This window comes from Patiria miniata, unplaced genomic scaffold (assembly GCF_015706575.1).
Source record: "Patiria miniata isolate m_02_andy unplaced genomic scaffold, ASM1570657v1 HiC_scaffold_2, whole genome shotgun sequence".
NCBI lineage: Eukaryota > Metazoa > Echinodermata > Asteroidea > Valvatida > Asterinidae > Patiria > Patiria miniata.
Window position 1 is genome coordinate 6,259,231 of NW_024037058.1, and position 24,875 is coordinate 6,284,105.

Sequence of the window (24,875 nt, forward strand, 5' to 3'; positions counted from 1 at the left end):
TTCCAAATTGTTACAAACAATTTCTTGAAGTATTTAATTTGTTTTGTTTGCAATTTCATCAATGTAAAATTTGGTGGTTATATTTTGTAGGAAACTTAGGGGGCTTATTTTTATTAATTTTTCGGGGACAGACAGATCGACCGACCACCGAGTGACATTAAGAAAGCTAGCTCCTGGCAGAGCTTAATAAATAAAATAAAAAAATTTAAAAAAGACTGTCAAATTTGGTATAAAGCAACAACTGAGAAGTGCCTTAGATTGAGCAACGTGCATCATAAGAAGTCAGTCATTATCTTATAATTTTATTCATATAATCTAAGTAACAACTGGGATCCAAGAATAATTGAATTTTGACATGTGGCTCGGCCGATCAAAAGGATATCAGTCTCCATTGACAGGGAAGTTTATATTGTTTATAAAGAACCTATCAATGTAGCAACAGAATACTCTCTGACCTGGTTATTGGGTAACGAGGTGTATTTATAGTTGCTCTCATTTTACAGGATTTTAAATCAAACAACCATCTTGATGATTTATGAGGTTTTAGTTAAGACATGCCAATCTGAATAATTTCACAACATAGGCTAACAGGTTATAAATCTTCTTAGCAGAAACAATTTTTCATTCAAAACCTTCAGAAGAGTTCACCATTTCAAACAGTGTGACAGACAATGGTCTTCATCAGTGCATAGTGACTGTTTTTAAGAAATAATCATGTTATCACCATATAAACTATAAGGTACTAGTCATTTATCAGATTTTCATGATGTGAAATAAAAATGATTTTGTCTTCACATTTTTTGTTATCTAGACTGACTAATCATGTTTCCCCTTCATTCATGGAGCAAACGTGAATAGAATTAAATATCCAAAAAATTGATATCTGAAATGTGTAATGCTGGCCTAGTCTATGACATCAATTAAAGGGAATATACATCATTTGCTTTTGCTGTAATTTTCAGAAATGGATGGAATTGGGGGTTTGGAAATATATAGCAAATATAGTTACACGGACTTTTTGAGGTTTTGGGTTCGAAAATGCTATAAAAGCCAAGAAAAACGATCATTTTCCTGTAGTCTGGTTCCCTGACTCCATATAAGAAGAAACTGGGCAGTTTACATACATTGGGGAATTGTAAGGTCAGGGAACCAGTCTAGCTGGCTCGTACCCTTTCATAGGTTTGAAATCGATTGCAAACAAGTGCGATGGTCAATTGGGGCCAGTATTTGAAAAAAAGCCAGTTGTTTCCAACGCTGATCGGCCGATCAGCGTTGGAAATTGATACAAAAATACCACTTTTCTTGAAAATGACAGTATACCAGGTGCCATGATTTTACAGGATGCTTTACACTGTCATTCACTAACAGTCCAGCAAGGTATTTCAAAATGATTTGGTAGTTTTATTTTTTGATGTTTGCAAATGTTGTATTTTCCCTTTAATGAATGGTTAAATTTGTAGAAATAGGGGTGTAAACATTTTTCATGATACAAATGTATAGGATTCGTTGGTGGCCATATGAACACAACTGGTGTAGTAAAATTATCAAAATACCTAGAATTTCAAATTATTTCTGTTGATTCTCATAGGATGTACAAGAAGTGCAGTTCATAATAATTAGCCAAATCAAAAACAATAACTGTGTTTTTAAATCATGTTATTCAAGTCAGGTGGCATATGGTAGGTAATATCTGCTGATATTTTACTCCTTTTCTGGACATTCCTCAGGCCTACTGCTTTGAAAAATGCATGTTTTCAGTATGAAATGCTGGATCACCAGAATTAAATCTCAATGAATGAATGACAATGTGGAGTCAGAAAACCCTTTATTGACACAATCTCTGAAAAATGCCCAACAGTGCTACAAATGAATAAGCACTTTCTGCCGGGCAACTTAATTTGAGGCAAAATGACATGCGATACAATGGCATTTCAGCAAAGATCACAAGTCTGTTATTTTACCAATCAGCATCTGGAGCTTTCTAAAGATACAGCAGCGTAACTAGGCTTATAAACTTGTGGGACGGGGGCACCTGGGGGTTCACCAATTTTTTGAGGGGGGAACTGAAGCTAACATATAAATATATTGTGGTGTGCAATTCAATATTCCAAAGAGGGGTGGGGGAACCGGGGGGGGGGGGGGCATGGAACTCCACTGTGGGGGGGGGGGGGGGGGTTGTGGTGGAGGGGGGGCACGCACGTGCCCCATGAAATGTACAATATGAAATTCTAACATCATAATGATCAGGTTTCACAGCCCCTTTCATATTTACAACTGACATTAGTTACAGACATAACAAAGCAAGGTTTGAATGGTATCAACCCCCTTTTTGCCTAATGTTGCAGTCCACTCTTTTCTGAATAAATTGAAATACAAATTGGTTTTGTAAAAATGAAGCCTTAACACTAGTCTGAGTATCACTCGTTGTATCCCCCTCTGACTATGGCCAAACATCTGATACATTTACACATGCAAATTTACGCAACCCTGAGCGCCGGCCAATCATGAGTCAGCATGACATCATTTCATTTTGAAATTTGTCCTAAGCTGTTGACTGAGCAATTTTGATGCCATGTTGTTGTAATACATCAACAGGTATGGAGATGTTATCGACATTAGCTTTCAAAACTGTTATCATACGCAAGAGGGCATTCACATTACGCGCACTATTTCAAATATTATGTGATGATCATTTGAAGTCACAGGACGTTCATGCATCAAGTAACATATCAATACCAGCTGTTTGACACAGGCTGTTTTTGCTAACACAATTTATAACATAAAGGCATAGTTTATGTCTTTTCTTGGTTTTATTGGATGTACATGACAACAACTTACTGAAGACTCGATATTCAAGGCACCCGCTGAATGGTCAGAATCTCGAGGTCAAGACGCAGTCTTGTTTTGCATAATTTATCGCTGAATCTGCTTGCATATCATAGACCCTTGCTGTGTACAGGGATATTCCATAGACTACCTTAGCACCCATCCCCCTATAATAAAGAACAATGCAATTCACAATGCAGTGTGGGTGTGCCAACAAGTGTTGCCTATCCGCTCCGTTCACAAGTACCCCCTCACCGGCAAAAGAAGTACAGTTGGGGGTGTGCAGCCACTACGTGTACATAGAACAAATCCCCTGGTGTACGGGCGTCACACACAAGGAACGGTGCGCGTCAACCAGCGAAATGTACCGCCCATGGGATGTCGTTGCTAGGTAAAAAGGTGCCCTCTTTTGGTAGTGCACTGAGCTCATAGAGGCCACTTTTCAACTTAAAAGTCTATTTAAAAGTATACTAACTTCTACAAAATGAACTTACCTGTACATGGAAGTACATTGGGGAATCTGTTCTTGTTTTTGCAGACAGGTTTCTTGGCTTCCTCACAGTTGACTGCCACTGACATTTCATATAGCACCTACATTTCAAAGTGAACAAATTGACCGACAACACACATTACATTGCTTGTTCTCTCTCCAGCTCGGACCTCAATGACGAATCAAGTTATCTTTGGCTGACTTAATCGTTTGCATATTCATTCTTCAGCAAATGCATGGAAAACATAGCCATACACCAGTATGGTAGAAATATAGAACCAAGTCTGTGACTCGGACTTGAGTTTGACTTGAGTTGCAAATTCTCAAACTTAACTTCAAGTTACAATGGATGATGACTCAAACTTGGCTCTCATGACTCAACTCATGACTCAGACTAGACATCGGGGACATGTCACTGGTGAGTCAAATTTCACTGACTCAATGAAACATTGGCAAAACTGTCTGGTAATACATTGAGCTTTTGCTGATCGAGTGCAAAATTTGGTTCGTTGTCGGTTACAATTGGTTGAAATAAATCCCTTGTATTCTGATACATTCTGCTTTGCAGATACGAAAATGGGAAGATCTGATAATATCACTTGAAATTCTATAGACTACAGAAATTCATGCAATGTTTTTGAGACTTTTAAAATTCTCCAAATATCACTGATCCAAACTTTTACCCCAAAGTCACCTTGAATTCCTCCACAGGGTCTTGCTTATCTATCTGTTTTTGCAGTGTGGTAATGGTGTTCGGTAGTGACTGACCCAATAAGCACCAACCTTAGCCGGTCTGGTGAGCGTCATGTGTCACATCTCAGCGTCGCTGACCACGCGGTCTTGGTCCTTCTAGAGGGGATGTTGGTGTCAGAACCCCAGGAGCTAGAATCGTCTCACCATGAGCCTAGGACCTGGGGAAGAAGGGAGGGGGAGAATAAAACATCAAATTTCACTGATAAAATACCGTAACTATAGACACCCATGGTTATTTTTGTAAACAAATTGGCACATATTTCATGTTGTTCGAATGTTTAAACATTTAGCCAACATTATCAGGCTGCTGCCGACAATGCCAAGAACTCATTTTACATTCTCCTGGATCAGAATCTCCTTGTCATTCCTCTGTTGGATAAAATCATCCTCCTTGGTGACTTCATATAGGGATCTTGTACAGGGACCACATTCAGTCTGGAGTGGTGTCATAAACAAGCATCAGTTGTGACAATGGATTGCATCAAGCCAACCTGCACGCTGACTGAGACCTCACGATCACCAATACATTATGTCAGATGTCTGATAAGTTTATCTTAATTTTTTTTATGAATACCTCAATATTTTCAATATTTTTAGCATCCTTAGAAAATATATAGTGAAAAAATCCATCTAGATTTCAAATTCAGGAAAAATAACTTCTAAGGAAATGTTGCATGCATGTATGTAGCTCACGACGGAAGAAGTCCAGCATTACAGACATTTATGGGGATATACATGTATAACCCCATCAGATTTCTTTAACTCTTTCAGGAATCTGGATCTTAATCTGGTAGAATCCTATTTAATTTCTATTTAAGATTTTATGCAAGAAAAGTGGTAAAATATATATTTTTTATCCTATTCAAAATAAGTAGGTATAGCAGCACTATTTTTTCCTTATTTTTCTGGTGGCCATGCATCCTATTTTATTTCTATTTTTTAAACTGCATACTATTCGTCTATTTTATTTCAATTATCCTTTCTTAAATTGATTCAGTTGTATTTATTTGCTCATTTCATGTATGTGTACTGCTAAAGATGCTCATTTATCAAATGTATGCAAATGATTTTGCATTACCGCCATGTGCGCACATTTCCAACATGAGAGATCATCTGCCGTATGGATTTCTATGCCCTACATGTACGTGTATATTAAGTTGTAACCATTGTTTGGGCAGTAATTTAAAAACAGCATCCTATTTTTTTAATAGCAACCTATTTTACCTCTATTTTTTTTTACTATTATGGTCCCCCTTTTTTGGGTGGTGGCGAAATACAATGGAACAAAAATAGATTAAACAAAATATATTCTTTTTAATAGGAGTGTAAAGAAAAAAATTCTCCATTTATTTTTCAACCCAAGTGAGCAAATAGATTGCTGTAGGAACAAAACTAAATTAACACTAAAACATTATTTTCAGGCTGAAATTTGAAAATCACCAGGGCTGCTTACTGCACGAATAGCATTTGTCTTCTGATTCCATTTTTGTGGGGTCACCGGAGTCATGGAAACACTGACTGATATTTATACACAGGAAACCTGCACCGGATGTGTGATTAAAGTATCCGGTACATGACATGTTTACACGGAAGTGGGAATTTAAGCACTATGTGTAATGATAGTTCAACATTCATGTTCATGTACAGTGTATTGCATTCACATCAAACTGTGTAAACTACAGATACTGCAACATCTTCCAGAAGGATAATTCTAAATTGCTTTCTAAAACTAACTTCAATTCAGGTAAGTGTATATATTTTATGTTGTTCGTGTATTTAATGACATTTGTTAAGAATCATGGAATAATATGCCAGTTTGTGCAGCATTGATCTTACCAAAGAGAGAGTCAATGCTCGAATGCATAATACTCTTAGATTTGCACAAAAACTTCCCTGTTCAGTCTACCTTGAGAGGACTAAAAATATCCTTGATCCAAAATTTGAATCTGAATCTGAAATGAAAGTTTATAAGTTGAACAAAGAACTTTAAGTGGGGGTTGAACCTATGACCTGCGGATTACCATACTGACACTCTTCTAACTGAACTATTGCGGACCAGCCCTATGTTGGCTGTTCCCCAATATGAAATTGTCTTTGTTCAACGGGTAAGCCATAAATGTGTTTATGAATGCCAAGATAACTCAGAGAGGATACAGCTTTTTGTTTCAAACTTTCAGATAATCTAAACGTTTGGGAAACTGTGCAGGTACATTGAAATAAATTTAAATTCTTAACAATTTAAACCAGTGTGGTAATTAGAGTACTGTTTTGTGCTAATTAACCAAACTGCGAATAAGAATACTGGGGAAAACACATTCTACACCTTTGTCAATTAATTTAGAAGAGAAACTACTATTTTTCCATTGTTGTTTTCCAAAACATACTTTACAAACAAAAAAGATCAATTTTGACAAAATTTACTGAATCCTTGTGTTGGGAGAGAAAGAGGGTTAAAAGAAACAAAAATTATTAACGCTCATTCTTGTGGTTGTGGACTTGTGGTAAAAATGAAGGCTAACTAAATCAATTGTTAAAGTTTTAATCAATTTTTGATTTGGCAAAATAAATTGAGGGTCAAATCATTTAAATTCACTGATTCCACTTAATTACAAAGTGTTAAATGTTGATAACACATTCAAACACCCCTAAATGTACTTCATCAGCATGGACTCAACTTACATTATGTAGGTTTGCATAATCATTTTTACCCAAAATCATTGTTTTCATTGAAAGTCAAGATCCAAGTTTAAAAGTTTTTCTTCAAAGTTTGAATTTTAAAGACAGCACACTCACGTTTGCTTAGACCATCCATTGATATGTTTACAGTAATATTTTGAATCAACAATATTAAAGTCCTAATTGATAGTCTTATTCCTAACGTTTCTCCATAACACTTTTAGATTGAGATTTATATAATCCCTTTTAAAGGTGCAAGGCCTGATTTCTGTTTTCCAACTTGTATGAAGGATCATCAATCAAACACTATAAGTTACACAAGGATCAGTGCTGCGGGTTTTTATGAAATCAGCAAGCCCATGGAGAGCTGTACTAATATTTTTTTTGTAAGTGTCTTCAGTATTAACGTACCATTGAACTGATGGAGATTACATGTAGATGAAATCAAGTTAATTTTATTTAATCACTGATTCAATAAAAAAAAATGAAAATCAAAAGCATTTACCAATTTATTGGGTTTTGTGGATGTTGGTTATTATAAGTGATGGGTGTAAAGGTGCAAGGGGCGATTTAGACACATTTTTAGACATACCAACAATTTGAAAGTTAAAAAAATAAAATAAAAATCTGATTCAAATTAACAAAATATGATTTAATTTTAAACCAAATAAATCCGATTTTGTTATTTTTTTTTTTAATCGAAAAATAAATAAAAATCGCCAACCCTGGTCTTAACTTTTGTTGTTGCTAACAGCAATATATATATTTCCCAGGATTGGTATTTTATACATAGGTATGCTTGTTAATTGTTTTCTTTGTACTTGATAGCATTCCAGGAAAGCCACCAGATAGTGATTAAGTTCGTTTTTGGCAATCCTTCAGGGGTGTTATCAATATTTTTCTGGGTCTTTTGGTTTTGTTTAGTCTGCGTTACACTGGCCTGTTACCTAAAGTGTTTGTATTGTATTGTGTGTCTGTCTGTGTTCTTACAGTAGAAATGGCAAATAAAATGAAATGAAATACATATTACCCTTAATATACATGCACTGAATTGTGTTTTGGTAAATGGTTGAAACAAATGTTGAATTGAATTGAATGACCACCAAAAGGGGGAGGGCCATGCATCCCACTCTGACCCCGCCCCCTTACCCAACAGGTAAGGAGGTACTGTTAAGAACTAAGTGTCCCCTTCAGAAAGTGGGGCCACCCAATGCACTCTGGATTTATATGTACTGAATATATAAAATAGTGGGCTACAATTGATACCCAAGAACAGAGGAAACAAAACATGTTGACAATGTGGGAGTGGATCATTTCATATTGAAGTCAACTTTTGATACTTTTATCCATTCATATAGGTTCAACAAAAAACGTGTCTCATCAAGTGGTCAAGATGGCATCTAATGTCACAGCTCAATCAGTGTTGCAGAAGATTAGTGTGGATCATCTAGAATGCTCCATCTGCACCAACCATTTCAGGCAGCCCAAACTGCTGGACTGTTTGCATAGTTTTTGTCTGCAATGCCTCCACGGTCTGAGACAGAGCCAAGATCCTAGTGGTACCGGTACAAAGCTGCAATGTCCTCTATGCAGACGTGAAACCATGTTGAAAGGGTCTGGGGTTGCTGATCTCCCTAATAACTTTGCATTCAGTGCCCTGGTGGAGGAAGTTACAATGCAGAAAAAGCTACTGGAAGGTCAAGGGTCAGAGATCAAATGTCAAGCCTGTGATGAGGAAAATCAGGCAATTTCAAGATGCATGGACTGTGATCATTTCCTCTGTCAAGATTGTCAAAAGGCACATGGACGTATGACTGTCATGAAAACTCATAAAATCTATACAATGGCTCAACTTCGTTCAGGAGAGATTGTCTACAAGAGTAAACTTAGAGAAGAAGTTCCCAAATGTGGCAAGCATCCAGATCAGAATCTGAATGTCTACTGCAACTTATGTGAGCAAATCATATGCACAACTTGCTCTGTACTTGATCATGCAAAACACTCACTCATTGGATTAACTGAGGCTGCAGAGAAATGTAAGAAGAAGGTCACAGAAATGGTTCAAAAAAGTGAGAGCAGAAAAACAGAATTGAGCACAACCATAGAAGAGACCTCCAAATCTCAAAAAAAGCTGGACACCATGTTTGCCAACACTCAAAACAAAATCTCCAAAAAGGCTCAACAAGAGATTACAAAGTTCAAGCAGGAGATTGCAAAGATCCAAAAGGAAGAACAGAAATTGTTGAAAGAAACAGACATGATTTATAAAGACAAACTCAAAGCCCTTGAAGCTGCTCAAGCAACCAACAGCAAAGAGGTGTCACAGACAGAGCACAAGCTGGAGGAGGTCAAACAACTCATGAATCAAGCAAGTTGCTACGAGATTCTTGAACTTCAGCAGAAGCTCTTGCATAACCTTAGTGAATTGACAGGGAAACAGCCACAGCAAGTTCCTGACAACTTTAACTTCATGGACTTTGAAGAAGGTGAGAGGTCACTTGGGAGACTCATTCTGGAGGAGCCACGGGCTGCAGAAAAGCTAAAGCTAAGACCTGCAAGATCATGTGTGAAGGAGAAATGGGAACTGAAGACTGAAGTCAAGAACTTTGAATTACCAAATGCATTTATAACACATGTTGAAGCACTCTCTAACAATAAAGTTATGGCACTCTCTATTAAATCAAACATATTATTCCATAAAACCAATATGTCACCTACCATACATCCAATCATCACAGTCTCACTGCCGGGAAGTCAACATGAGAGAACTCCAATTCCACAAAGGCTGCAAATCAATGGCCTCACTGATGTCATGTGTATTGCAGTGAGCAAGGATGACAAGCTCCTTGCTCTAGATGGTCCAGTAGTCAAGGTCTTCAACAAGCAACATCAGCTCCTCCATCAGTTCACACCAGGTAGAGGGTCAGACAGCCAACCAACATGCCTTGCAGTGGATGACAGCAATCTGATAGCAGTGGGTTACAAAGGCAAGAATGAGATATCTCTACACAACCCAGATGGATCCCTCATCAGGAGACTGCCTGCTCCTAGGATTGCGAATTGTCTGACAATGTACAATCAGTGCCTTATCTACTCATGCTACCCAACATGGTTCAACAAAATGTTGTTATGTGTAGACTACTATGGTGCCAGTGTATTCTCAGTAGACATGACCAGTATGCAGAGGGGTTTGTTCCCTACTGGTGTGTGCTGTGACAGTGATGGCAGCATCTATGTTGCTGTGTGCGGACATCCAACAGGTGATATTCTGCATTACAGTCCTGATGGCAAGTACATTGGATGTGTCATCAAGGGATGTGGTTCTCCACGTGGCATCACATTCACATCAGATGGTGATCTGGTAGTGGCTGCAGGACAGTCTGTAAAGGTCTATCACCGAGTGTAAGGACATATTAATTAAACTGGGCTATCCAGTGTATCCACCAACCACTTCCATCAGACATTGAATATTGTTAATTATCACTGAAAAGAACCTTGAAGTTCATCCCTCGAATAAGGCATTCAATAATACTCTATATTTGGTTTATTTCTAAGGTATTTGCTCTCCGTACGTGTTGACTCTCATACCTCAACCACTTCCCCTTTAAAAAATCTTGGACTTCAACACCCACTCTACTTGCTACTTCCTATAAAATCACAGATCTGGGGGCCCAATAATGACAGCAAAGAAATGACCCTTCACATTGTTTGCAAATAGGGCAGATTGCACATTTTAAAATTATTAAAAAACGAGAGGGAAAATATTACCACGAGAGGCAATTCAATTTTTTTCGGCTTCATCTCAGCAAATGCAAAGTCAATGCATGATGTGTTTTAAAAGTATAAGATATAACCCTGCTCCTTTGTGAAATGTAAAGATTTCCTTGGATTTTGTTATTCAATATTTCCAATTATGGGGAAAATTGTTGAGTTAAAAAAAACACAACTTAGTTTCAAATGAGAAAGATTTTGCACCTCCGTGTACATGAGACAAAAGTAAATACTCAAAAGCAACTGAACAAAATATGTGATTTTGAACTAAAGTGATAGTTTCAAAGTAAATCATATGCAATCCCTTGGTTGTCTCTTTTACAGTGCTTTCCGAGTGCATCATCAAACTAATATTAGTTTTATTACATTTACAACCAAGTTGAAAATGAAAACCTTGTGCATTCTACTGCAATGATACATGGATGTTTGCAAATGTGGTTGGTATGATGGATGTACATTTGTAAATTGAAATATTTTGTTCTGCCTTTCTCATATGTGATTGTTTACATACTACAATAGAAGATGCATTTAGAACATTCTTTGAATTTGGGGTCCAGTTTTTCCTGTCCCTATACGTCTGGCATCTACAATTTTGTAGACTCTAATGTGTGTACTCTTTCTCCAAGAATGCTTCTGTGAATCAAATGACCTACCCAACAAATATTAATTAGTTTGAAGTCATTTGAAATGCCACTTGAATGGCAAATGATAAATTTCGGAGGTTACAGGGACAGGAAAAATGTCCGACTTTGGACCCTTAATGTATAAAATGACCTACTTGTGAGAGGTTCTGTAACATTACAATAATAGTTTAGTTTATTCCATAAAGGATTGAGGCTTTTGCTTCTTTGAATAAGTATTGGTTTGCTAAATGCTGATAGACCAAGTAGTCTAAATGAAGCAATGAGCATTTGCTTTAATTACAGAACATTTCTCCAAGAGAACGCAGCTTCCATGACAACAATGACATTTCAGCAAAGATCCCAAATCTGTTATTTTAGCAATCAGCATCTGGAACTTTTTAAAGGTACGAGTAGTGCAACTAGGATAAAGCTTCTAGGGGGCACCTTGGGGTTCACCAATTTTTTGAGGGGGGAACTTAAGGTAACATTCTAAAGGTACCAGAGGCGTAAGTAGGGTTGGAAGGTTTTTGTAAGTAAAAGGATAATGTTATTTTTCATTGGCTTTTGTTTTTTCAAAGACTTAAGAACAGTACTTTCTATTAAAAAGGTGGATACAATGAAAATGGAATGCCATCGGCGTTTTCTTGTGTGGAAAAGGTCAAGACACACTCAGATTTACAGTATTTTAGGGGGAACACTGGGGCATTGAAAATATCTCAATAGTAAACTGTTTATATTGTGTATGATTGGCCCAATAGATTATAGCAGGCAGCTATTGAAAACATACATTTGTACATGTACAAACTCAACTACCCAAAATGTAATCAAGTTGTGCGGTTCTTCTAATACTTTGTAGATTAAATGAGATTAAAAACATTGTTAATTTGCGAAATAAATATATATATGTACAAGTCAAAGGCAGCTTGCATAAACGAATGTCATTTTTTTCATATTTCAGGTTTGATTCTACATGTTTTGGAAAATAGGCAAACGGATTTGCAATTTTTTTCGTTAATTGAACACGTAAACATCACATCCTTAGCATCACGTAACATATCGTTACAGCCCATGTGACACAGCCTAATTTGCTAACATAGTTCCGACGTAAAAGAATAATAGATGTCGTGTCTAGGTTTCATTAGATGTTCATGACAACGGATTTAAGAACAAATATAGAAGGCGCCTGCTGAATGGTCTCGAGGTCAATTCGACGCAGTATTGTTTTGCATAATAATCGACGAATCTCTCGGATATCATATATCCTTACTGTACAAGGGGATATTACCTAGACTACCTTAGCACCCATCCCCCCTACAATTGAGAACAATTCACAATGCAGTGGGTGTGTACTGTTAACAAGCGTTTGCCTCAAGAGGCCACTCTTGAGGCAAAAGTATAGTAATTTCTACAAAATGAACTTACCTGTTCATGGAAGTACATTGGGGAATCTGTTCTTGTTTTTGCAGACAGGCTTCTTGGCTTCCTCACAGTTGACTGCCACTGACATTTCATATAGCACCTACATTTCAAAGTGAACAAATTGACAGACAACACACATTACATTGCTTTTCCTCTCTCTAGCTCAGACTTCAATGACGAATTTAGTTATCTTTGGCTGACTTAATCGTTCGCGTATTCATTCTTCAGCAAGCGCATGGACAACATAGCCATACACCAGTAATTGGCAGAAATATAGAACCGAGTCTGTGACTCAGATTTGAGTTTGACTTGAGTTGCAAATTCTCAGACTTCACTTCAAGTTACAATGGCTGATGACTCAAACTCGGCTCTCATGACTCAACTCATGACTCAGACTAGACATCAGGGACATGTCACTGGTGAGTCACATTTCACTGACTCAACGAAACATTTTTGGCAAAACTGTCTGGTAAGACATTTAGCTATTGCTGATCAAGTGCAAAATTTTGTTCGTTGTCGGTAACAATTGACTGAAATAAAGACCTTGTATTCTGATACATTCTGTTTTGCAGATACGAAAATGGGACGACCTGATATCCTCACTTGAAATTCTATACACAACAGAAATTCATGCACTTTTTATTTTTAGACTTTTAAAGTTGTGAGTTGAAATATTCTTGAAATATTCACTTGAGCCAAATTTTTACTTCAGAGTCAGCTTGAATTCCTCCACAGGGTCTTGCTTGTCTATCTGTTTTTGCAGTGTGGTAATGGCGTTCGGTAGTGACTGACTCAATAAGCACCAACCTTAGCCGGTCTGGTGAGCGTCATGTGTCACATCTCGGCATCGCTGACCACGCGGTCTTGGTCCTTCTAGAGGGGATGTTGGTGTCAGAACCCCAGGAGCTAGAATCATCATGGTCATGGGCCTGGGACCTGGGGGAGAAGGGAGGGGGAGAATTTTACTAATAAAATACTGTAAAAATAGTCACCCGTGTTTAGTTTTGTAAACAGTTTTGCACATTATTTCGTGCTGTTTGAATTTTTAAACATTTGGCCAAAATTATCAGGCTGCTGCTGACAATGTCAAGAACTCATTTTACATTCTCCTGGATCAGAATTTCCTTGGTCATTCTTCGGTTGGATAAAATCATCCTCATTAGAGACTTCATACAGAGATCTTGTATAGGGACCACATACACAGTCTGGAGTGGCATCATCAACAAGCATGCAGTTGTGACGAGGGATTGCATCAAGTCAAATTGTACGCTGACTGAGACCTCACGATCACCAATGCATTATGCCAGATGTCCGATATGTGACAGTGTTTTGTGAGTGTTTATTTTTTCAAGATTTTGGGTTTGAGAAAGTATGTTTGTGTTCTGGTGTTTAGAAAGGAACCTGATGGTTTTCAACAATTTCTTTTTTATATTTAATAATGAAACTGAAAAAGAAACTGATTAAACTGATATAATGAACAATTTTTCAATAATTGCAAAATGTTGTGGGCCTAAAGAAACTGGGACAGAAAAAAATGTGACAAGACTACGTCTCAATACCCTTATGAGTTTCAGCCCCCCCCCTTCACATTCAGACACAAGTAAAGAATCATTTCCATAGCACAAAGAAGCCTCATGTGTTTTGTTAGTTTTTCTTCAATCCTGTCACAAACTTATGAATGTCAGACTCATTGTTTGATTTTAATATTTTTGAAAATGTCCTTGTGCAATTTGTCTTATAATTCCTTGTGATAATTTTTTTTGTGAAATTTGTTTTTTAAGTTTTTTTGGATTGAGAAATTATGCACTTGCTCTTGTGTTTAGTAAGGAACATGATAGTTTTCAACAAGTTGTTTTCTATTTCCACACTACAAAAAAATGAATAACTGATACACGGTGGAGTTCAGATATACCGTACACTGCTATACCAAACATTTGGCTATACTGAACATCATCCTTGACTCCCGATTTTTTTGCACAAAATGTATCGAACACCGTTGTTGAAAAATATCAACAGAAGAGTGACAGGTGGCTATTATTTCTCCAAGGAATAGAAGGGAAAAGCCACCCATTCCTGTAGGTAGTAAGCTCAAAACTGTGTAATTACCAGGTACATAATTCAATAGTTGGCACGTGTTTCAGTAACTTCAGTAAATTCCTCTTTCAGTAACTACCAGGGCATGCATAGTGAAGTTAAGGGCGCTATCTTTCGAAAAGTGAGTACCAGAGCACCGGGAGCTTAAAATCGCTGTTCCAAATGATCGCTATTACAAACAATTTCTGTGGATCCCGCGATTTTCGATATCGCGGCACTCCACTGTAATGATCGATTTCTCAAGTACATGTATCTTGACAGATTTGTTGTGGGCCTCAAGAAACTAGGACGGAAAAAAATGTGACAGGTTCTTTCTGATGCTATGATTTTAAGCCTCACCCTTTTTGAGCAACCATAGACTGATTTAAAACCACATATAGCTGAACATACCTGTTTATCAGTCTGTGATGTGTAGAGGTGGGCATGGCTCTCCCCCATCTCAGCATTCATCTCAGCAATGGACCAATCAGCCTGGGGAAGGCACAAAATATGAATGAATATTCAAAAATAGTGCTGAATGAACTGAACTGGGATGCAATAAAAGAGAAAGCCTTAAAAATGTGAGTTTTGGAAATTGTGTAACAAAGCACTGCTGAAGCTGAATCACTGAAAGAAATAACAAGTTTTGTTATGATGAATATAATTTAAATGAACTACACTGTATGCAAGTGTAGTGCTGTTGAATGCTATACATGCATGTAAAACACCAACTGCACACGAGCTAAAATGTAGATAAATAAAAAGAAAGTGAAGGAAAATAAAACCCACAACAAAACAAAACTACTTTCCAAAACCAATTTCTGTCGGTTCATTTTTTACCTCTTTTTATATGTTTATTGTTGTCTACACAACAGACTTGAGTATCCATGGGCATCAATCGGTGGGGGATGGGGGGACAAGTCCTCCCTCCCCACTTGTTAAAGTCGGGGGATATCATATCATTTGTGTCCCCCACTTTATTCATCCCAGAATTAAAATTGTTGCCAACATAATGATTCTATAGCTCACAATAGCCGATGACTTCAAACTCAAAAATAATGTTTAAAAGATGATTATTTTGCTCTTCAGAAATGTGTTGAAGTGGTCAGAAATTGCCTCAGATCACACCACAGAGCGTCTAGACTACAACATTTTGTGGGGCCCTTAAGCGGGCCCTAGACCCCATGCTGTTAGAGCTTCGCGCTCGCATTAATATTGTTCAAGATATGCCCCTCCAAGGGCGGATCCAGGGGGGGGGGGGGCAAAGGGGGCCATGGCCCCCCCCCCACCCCCAAAACGAAACCAATTTTTTTTTTTTTTATGTGACATCGCAATAAAGGTAACCACCATCTTACCTCAAAAAAACATTGGTTAAAGTGGTAACAAATTGCCTCAGATCGCACCACAGAGCATCTAGAATCCAAAGTGACCCACTGTTTGGGGCGCCCAAATTTTTTTTTGTCCCCCCCCCAAAAAAAAAATTGTGTCCTGGATCCACCCCCCCCCCTCCTCCCACTTTTGAGAAGCGATAGATACCCTTGTGAGTATCCTGACTGGAAACATATCAAAGGATATTAAAACAGGTGTCATCTGCAATAAGAGTCAGCTCAGAATAACTGCATCAGGTAATTGACCCTGTGGCTTCTTTATGTTTACCTTTCTGATAAACCTGTCCATAATCTTGCTAATTACAAGCTCTAAACTTATGGATCCATTAGATATAAAACACAGTCAGCATGCTGTATTTGATTTCACTATGAGCACGTACCAATTAAAGCTCTACATAAGTGGAATCTGGGGACTGCAAATATTACCAGCCCAGGACCTTTGTATCCATTTGATATAAAACACTGCATTTGATTTTACTATGGGCACGTACCAAAGCACTACAGAAGTGGAATCTGCGGACTGCAAATGACTGAACTCAAAATCAGGTGACACGGTCTGTGTTGATACAGAGGGGCGTATACATAGAACGCCATCTTTGTTCATTTATTGCCGTAAGTGACATCAGAATGGGAAGATAGCAATGGCTCATTTCATGTGTACCTGAAGGTAAGATTTTATGGGTCTACCTGTAAGTTTGTCTATACATCTGATATAAATCACCAGCATCACATTATCTCATATGAAGTACATGTATGTAAACTCAGCATTTGCCAATTACAAGTGTATATGTATTTACTGGAAATTCAGGTGGATCCGTCAAACCTGTTAGAGTACAGACATGTGGAATCCACGAATCTCCTTGCATTCATGACAGAAATAAGTGACATATTGTTTGTACATTTACATGTAGTCTTACAAACAAGTGTGAGACCTTTTAGAAGATTCGTCACAGACGTAGCTTAGTGAATCACAAAATAATAATAAAACAACAAAAAATAAAACCGATGTGAAGGTAAATGTTTTTTTATGAAATTTCTTAAAGGAAAGTGGACTTTGAGTCTACGATTTGAAATATGAGCCAGTTATAATATACTTGAAATATTTGTTTTCTTTGGTGCAGACAATGTTTCATTGCAGACTCCTGCCCACCTGGACTCAAACCATCCAGCTGACCCAGGAAGGCTCAGAGGTGGAGTGATAAGACGTCTGCACTTAACAGGAGGTACTGGGTTCGAGCCCCACCTGAGTATTAAACAGTAAGACTGACCTCTCGTATACAAGTGCCCTTTTACATCATCGTTTCCCCCCCCCCCAATATTTGTAAACAGTATTTGTTTTTGTAAACAAGGCCTTTTTTTTTTAAATCAGTGCTGTTTGGTTACCAGCGGCCATTTACGAGTGCCCTTTTTTAAAATTATGGACAACCGTCGGCAATTGTTTGTCACTGAAATATTTTTTACTTGAGACCTACTTTTGTTTAACAAGGAAACCTATTACACATTGTAACTCACTGTTATTTTCTTTTGGAAAATAACATCAGGTTTAAATCAAGCATATAGTATGTGAATAAACCTTCAATTTTATGAACATTCTACTTAACACAAAGTTTTCAACTATAGGCTACAACTAACTTATTTCAGCCAAATTATCATTTGAAGTTGAAATACGTGGTATTCCAAAACCTTTTACTTAATGTGCTTCATTTTCAGGTTAAAGGTCCTCCTATCGCACCAAGCCCAACAGTAAAGATGGCATCTAATGTTACAGCCCAATCAGTGTTGGAGAAGATTAGTGTGGATCATCTGGAATGCTCCATCTGCACCAACCGTTTCAGGCAGCCCAAACTGCTGGACTGTTTGCATAGTTTTTGCCTGCAATGCCTCCAAGAGCTCAGACAGAGCCAAGATCCTAGTGGTACAAAGCTGACATGTCCTCTGTGCAGATGTGAAACCACGTTGAAAGGGTCTGGGGTTGCTGATCTCCCTAATAATTTTGCATTCAGTGCCCTGGTGGAGGAAGTTACAATGCAGGAAAAGCTACTGGAAGTTAAAGGGTCAGAGATCAAATGTCAAGCCTGTGATGAGGAGAATCAGGCAATTTCAAGATGCATGGACTGTGATCATTTCCTCTGTCAAGAATGTCAAAAGGCACATGAACGTATGACTGCCATGAAATCTCATAAAATCTACACACTGGCTCAACTTCAATCAGGGGAGATTGTCTACAAGAGTAAACTAAGAGATGAAGTTCCCAAGATTTGCAAGCACCCAGATCAGAATCTCAATGTCTACTGCAACTCATGTGAGCAAGTCATATGCACAACTTGCTCTGTACTTGATCATGCAAAACACTCACTCACTGGATTTCCTGAGGCTGCAGAGAAATGTAAGAAAAAGGTCACAAGAATGGTCAAAAAAAGTGAGAGAAGAAAAAAAGAATTAAGAAACACCATAGAAAAGACGTGCAAATCTCGCAAGGAGCTGGACACCATGTTTGCCAACGCTCAAAAGAAAGTCTCCAAAAAGGCTCAACAGGAGATTACAAAGATCCAACAGGAGGTTGCAAAGATCCAACTGGGGATTCCAAAAATCCAAAATGAAGAAGAGAAATTAAAGCAAGAGATGGGCAGGATTTATGAAGAAAGAGTCACAACATTTGAAGCTGCTCAAGCCAATAACAGCAAAGAGGTGACACAGACAGAGCACAAGCTGGAGGAGGTGAAACAACTCATGAATCAAGCAAGTTGCTATGAGATTCTTGAACTTGAGCAGAAGCTCTTGCATAACCTCAGTGAATTGACAGGGAAACAGCCACAGCAAGTTCCTGACAAGTTTACCTTTATGGACTTTGAAGAAGGTGAGAGGTCACTTGGGAGACTCATTCTGGAGGAAGAGCCAAAGGCAGCAGTAGAGCCATCACCAAGACAAGGGAGATCATGTGTGGAGGAGAAATGGGAACTGAAGACTGAAGAACAGTCAAGGGGTGCTGCAAAGCAATCACCAAGACCTGGAAGATCAGGTGTGAAGGAGAAATGGGAACTGAAGACTGAAGAACAGTCAAGGGGTTCTGCGAAGCAATCACCAAGACCTGGAAGATCAGGTGTGGAGGAGAAATGGGAACTGAAGACTGAAGAACAGTCAAGGGGTGCTGCGAAGCAATCACCAAGACCTGGAAGATCAATTGTGAAGGAGAAATGGGAACTGAAGACTGAAGAACAGTCAAGGGGTGCTGCGAAGCAATCACCAAGACCTGGAAGAACATGTGTGAAGGAGAAATGGAAACTGAAGACAGAAATCAAGAACTTTGAATTAAGTGTATCATCATTCATGTCACTTGTTGCAGCACTCTCTAACAATCAAATACTTGCACTTGCACTATCCGTACCATTTAGTGGAGAAAGAGAAACACTATTCACTGTTATAATTCCAAAAAGTCATCAGGAATCTCCAATCATAAGGCCACAAATCAATGGCCTCACTAATGTTAGGTGTATTGCAGTGAGCAAGGATAACAAGCTATTTGTCATAGATGGTCAAAAAGTCAAGGTCTTCAGCAAGCAGCATCAGCTCCACCAGTTCAAACCAGGTAAATGGCTACACAGCCAACCAACATGCCTTGCAGTGGATGACAGCAATCTGATAGCAGTGGGTTATGATGGCAAGAATGAGATATCTCTACACAACCCAGATGGATCCCGCATCAGGAGACTGCCTGCTCCACTGATTGGAGATTATCTGACAATGCACAATCACCACCTTATCTACACAAACTGGCTTAACAAACGGTTGGTATGTGTAGACTACTATGGTGCCAGTGTATTCTCAGTAGATATGACCAGCAACATGCAGGAGGGTTACTACCCTAATGGTGTGTGCTGTAACAGTGATGGCAGCATCTATGTTGCTGTGTTCGGACATCCAACAGGTGATATTCTGCATTACAGTCCTAATGGCATGTACATTGGATGTGTGATCAAGGGATGCAGTGATCCACGTGGCATCACATTCACATTGGATAGTGATCTGGTAGTGGCTTCAGGACAGTCTGTACAGGTCTATCACCGAGTGTAAGGACAGATCAATTAAACTGGGGCTATCCAGTGTATCCAACAACCACTTCCATCAGACATTGAGCATTGTTATCACTGAAAAAGAACATAATTCCCTCGAATGACATTCTACAATACTGTACATTTGGTTTATTTCTAAGGTCTATGGTCTCTGTATTCTGTGACTCTAACACTAAACCACTTCCCCTTTGAAAAATCTTGGACCTCAACGCCCAGCCTACTTCCCATAAAATCTTAGATCTGGTGGCCCATAACGAGGGCAAAGGAATGACCCTTCACATTGTTTGCAAATAGGGATGAGTGCACATTTTCAAAATATTACCCAGTGTACATTTTAAACAAAAGGGAAAGTATAACCACGAGAGGGCAATTCAAGTTTCTCAGATTCGTCTCAGCAAATAGAAAGTCAATGCATGATGTGTTTTCTAAGGATAAGATATAACCCTGCTCCTGTATAAAATGTAAACATTTCATTACATTTTGTTATTGGATTGTTCAATAATTGTTGAGTTTAAATGACTGCAACTTATATTTCAAATGAAAAAGATTATGCACCTCTGTGTACATGAGACAAAAGTAAATTACTCAAAAGCAAATGGAAAAAATATTTGTGATTTTGAACTAAAACAATAATAAAAACTAATATTAATTTGATGAGTGCCTCATCAAATTAATAGTAGTTTCATTACAACATTTACATTAGTTTACAACCAAGTTGGAAATGAAAACCTTGTGCATTCTACTGGAATGATACATGGATGTTTGTAAATGTGGTTAGTATGGTGGATGTACATTTGTAAACTGAAATCTTGTTTGTTTGCTTTTCTTAAATGGAGTTTTTAAATGCTACATTAGAAGATGCATTTGGAACATTTTGTGAATTTGAGGTTCAGTTTTATCCTGTCCCTATCAGTCTGGTATCTACGATTTTGTAATTGAAGATGCACTCCTTTATGTGTGTACTCTTCCTCCAAAAATGCTTCTGTGAATCAAATGACCTACCCAACAAATATTAATTATTAATGTGGACTCGTGGTTAATGGCACAGGATTCGTGGTCTGTGTGTAAAGCTGCGGGTTGTGGGTTCGAGTCCGGCCGGGGTCATTGTGCGTGTGCCCTTGTGCAAGGCACTTTGTCACTCATTGCTTCTCTCCAACCAGGAGTAAATGGGTACCTGTGAGGGCAGAGATAGTTATTGTGATTGAATAAGCTTGTTTGTGCCTAACAGGCAGCATCAAGCTGTATACTCCCCAGGGAGCTGAGATGGTATTTGGAATGTTTAATTGGCCCAATGATCAGGGGTAATAATAATACTGTAAGCACTGTGATTTAGTTAACTAATAAGAGCGTTCTTAAATGCCGATTACTATTATTATTATTATCATTAATTAGTTTGAAGTCATTTTTAATGCCACTTGAATAGCAAATGATAAATTTTGGAGGTTGCAGGGACAAGAAAAATGTCTGACTTTGGACCCTAAATGTATAGAATGACCTCCTTGTGAGAGGTTCTGTATCATTAAAATAATAGTTTAGTTAATTCAATAAATGAGTGAGGCTTTTGCTTCTTTGAATAAGTATTGGTTTGCTAAATGCTGATAGACCAAGTTGTCTAAATGAAACAATGAGCATTTGCTTTAATTACAGAATATCTCTCCAAGAGAACACAGCTTCCATGACAACAATGGCATTTCAGCAAAGATTCAAAGTCTGTTATTTTACCAATCAGCATCCTACGCACGTTTCAGCCGCTTTTTCCACTGGGCATGTGTGACTCCTAGGATTATTTGCATACATAATGAGAGCTGCCTATTTTACACTGATGGAACGACTAAAAAAAAAAACACCTTTGCCTTTGATCGTTTATAGACCACTTAATTTGGAAGCCGTTATTGTATCACTAGTTAGTTTATTCACTGTATATTTTGTCGAAGACATTTTAAAAAAACGTTTTCTGAGAATATATCAACAATGATTTCATGAAACAACCGTCTTTTCTCTGTTGTCATTTGTTTTTACATTTAGGACCATTTTGTTTTCGACAAAAACATAATATCAGTGGTTTCCCCAACATTTATACTTGTACATAATGGTAGAGGGGATTATCAAGTAATCAGATTTGTGAACACATTTTCTCTTGGTTGTTGTTATCTCCTGATTGACCGCATTTGAATATTGTCCAAATGCTCTCAAAATATATTGAGTATGTAACTATGATCTTAGAAAATTAGTCAGGCTTGTTAAGGTCTAGTACCACTAGGGGTTTTATGTTCAGTATTTTATTGTCCTATGAAAACTTCAAATGTCTAGAAATCCTAAGCAAAAAAGTGACACATGAATGATTAAAATTTGTTGGCACCTTAGCAACCACTTTACAAGGGAAAAATCAGAGCATGGAATTGTTTTTCCAAACTAAATGTCTAGCAATAGCATTTTTAGGGCATGCTTATACAAAAAATATTGAAAGTAAATATTTCTTTAAATTACGGGTGAAAAAACAGTTAAACTTGACATCTAACACATGGAAGAACTGATATCGTATGGTTGCCGAGGGTGCAGTCAAGTACCCACCACACCTATAGATAACTTATAAGTATCGCACATTCTATGGGAGTGACATGTACGTGATCTGGAACTTCCTAAAGGTACAAACAGTGTAACTAGGGTTAAGCTTCAAGTGGGGCAGCTGGGGGGTTCACCAATTTGTTTTTGAAAGGGGGAGGGGAAGGAAGATTACATATACATTTGTTGTGTGCAATTCAAGATTTCAAATGGAATGGGGGTGGGGGGAGGAGAGACACATACCCCATAGTTACACCTTTGAAAGGTACACAGAAATATGGAATTCTAACATCGTATCAGGTTTAACAGTCCCTTACATATTTACAATTAAAACTAGTTACGGACCAATAAAATATTTGGATGGTATCAACCCCCTTTAATTGCATAATGTTGCAGTCCACTCTTTGTTTTATAAATTGAAATACAAAATGGTTTAGTAAGAATGAAGCCTTAACACTAGTCTGAGTATCACCCATTGTATCACCCTCTCTGTCTCTGGTCCAACGTCTGATATATCTACGCATGCAAATTTATGCGAACCTGCGCGCCAGCCAATTGCAGTCGACATGACATCATTTCATTCTGAAATCTGGACTTAGCTGTTGATTGGTCAATTTTGATGCCATGTTTGTGTAATACAACAACGGACATAGAGATCTAATAAAACCTGACATTGGCTTTCAAAACTGTTAACATACGGGAACGCTCACCGTGGGTGAAACTTTGAATGCGCAAGAGGGCATTCTCATTACGTCTGTTATTCAAAATACTATATGATGATAATTCAAGTCACAGGATGTTCGGGCATCGCGTAACGTATTGATACAGTCTGCTTGACGTAGGCTATTTTTGCTAACATAATTTACAACGTAAAAGCATATGTCGTGTCTACGTTTTATTAGATGTACATGACAATGGGTTACCGAATTAGACCCGATAAAGAAGGCGCCTGCTGAATGGTCAGAATATCGAGATCAAGACACAGTCTTGTTTTGCATTAATTACTTGCCGAATCTGCTTGCATATCATAGACCCTTGCTATGCATGAGGATATCCCATGGACTACCCTAGCACCCATCTCCCTACAATTAAGAACAATCCACAATGCAGTGTGAGTGTGCCAACAAGTGTTTGCCTCAAGAGGCCACTTTTCAACTTGAAGGTCTATTTAAACTTATACTAACTTCTACAAAATGAACTTACCTGTACATGGAAGTACATTGGGGAATCTGTTCTTGTTTTTGCAGACAGGTTTCTTGGCTTCCTCACAGTTGACTGCCACTGACATTTCATATAGCACCTACATTTCAAAGTGAACAAATTGACAACACATATACTTCATTACTTTTTCTCTTTCTAGTCAAACTTCAGTTACAATTAACAATTGTTGACTGGTGTGATGTGGGATATGACAACACCCTAGGTGTGCACCCCAAGGGGGTTCAAAATGGCATATCCCACATCACAGCAGTCAACAATTGTATTGTTACATCGTAGATAAGAATGAAGTTTGTATGGTGAGGATAACAGCAAGGTAAGTTTGAGGTGGCACCATGTGAAATTAATCTCTTTTGTGAGTGTGTGGTGGTTCCGAGAAGAACCAGTTTTAACTCAACGTTTTGGACAGCATACTCTGCCCGTCGTCAGGAGACAAGAGTTAACCCCAGTTTTTATAATGAACATTAGCATGCTTCTGCTCAACAGGAAATGTCCACACAAGCTTTAACGTGGGGAAATGACCACAAAGATTTTTACACTAAATTTCTTGTATCTTCAGAACAGACGGTCGCACAAATCTGGGGGTTGCAGATTATGAAAATTCATTCTTATGGCTTCAAGCCTATCTATATCTGGCTTGGAATGGCAGAAAAACCACTGATCATTTTTTTATTGAAAATGTGGGGGGTGAGGCAATTGCCAATGGAGCGGAACAGAATATGAACGTTTGTGACAGACCTTTGGTTGTTTATCTCAACGTATCTCAAGAACCCAATGTCACAGCACACTGGGGGTAGCGGTTTTGTAAAGAGGACGGAGTTCTCTTTCCATTCATGTAAGACTCGGTTTCATTGGTTAAGACACCACTGATCATTTTTTCGTTAAAGTTTTCCCCCAATGACTGGATTTCTTGCAGAGGTCAGTTGCTTGAGTGCACGTGGCCAACGTATGTGGTATGCAAACCGCAAGGTCAATTGGGCAAGCTGTGGAGCTGTCTCACACACAT

At 38.2% G+C, this 24,875-nt stretch overlaps 1 protein-coding gene and 1 long non-coding RNA gene across 3 annotated transcripts; one reads left to right on the top strand and one right to left on the bottom strand.

Moving 5' to 3' along the window:
• Window positions 1-3,356: 3,356 nt before the first annotated feature.
• LOC119726184 lies at window positions 3,357-23,908 on the bottom strand. Of its 2 annotated transcripts, none has more exons than XR_005270794.1 (3): window positions 23,855-23,908; window positions 4,011-4,227; window positions 3,357-3,417 (listed from the first exon to the last, which is right to left on the bottom strand). It is a non-coding gene; the product is annotated as an uncharacterized LOC119726184 (long non-coding RNA). The 2 variants fall into 2 exon arrangements; XR_005270795.1 differs by having other exon boundaries at window positions 3,369-3,417; window positions 4,000-4,227.
• On the top strand, window positions 7,456-10,672 carry LOC119726183 (protein PML-like). Its single transcript, XM_038197790.1, has one exon. It carries the CDS (start codon window positions 8,139-8,141, stop codon window positions 10,149-10,151), a length of 2,013 nt encoding a protein of 670 aa, XP_038053718.1. The 5' UTR covers window positions 7,456-8,138; the 3' UTR covers window positions 10,152-10,672.
• Window positions 23,909-24,875: the final 967 nt, after the last annotated feature.

What these genes read in the sequence shown, in the direction of transcription:
- LOC119726183 (XM_038197790.1), top strand. Translation starts at nt 8,139, where the DNA reads ATGGCATCTAATGTCACAGCTCAATCAGTGTTGCAGAAGATTAGTGTG.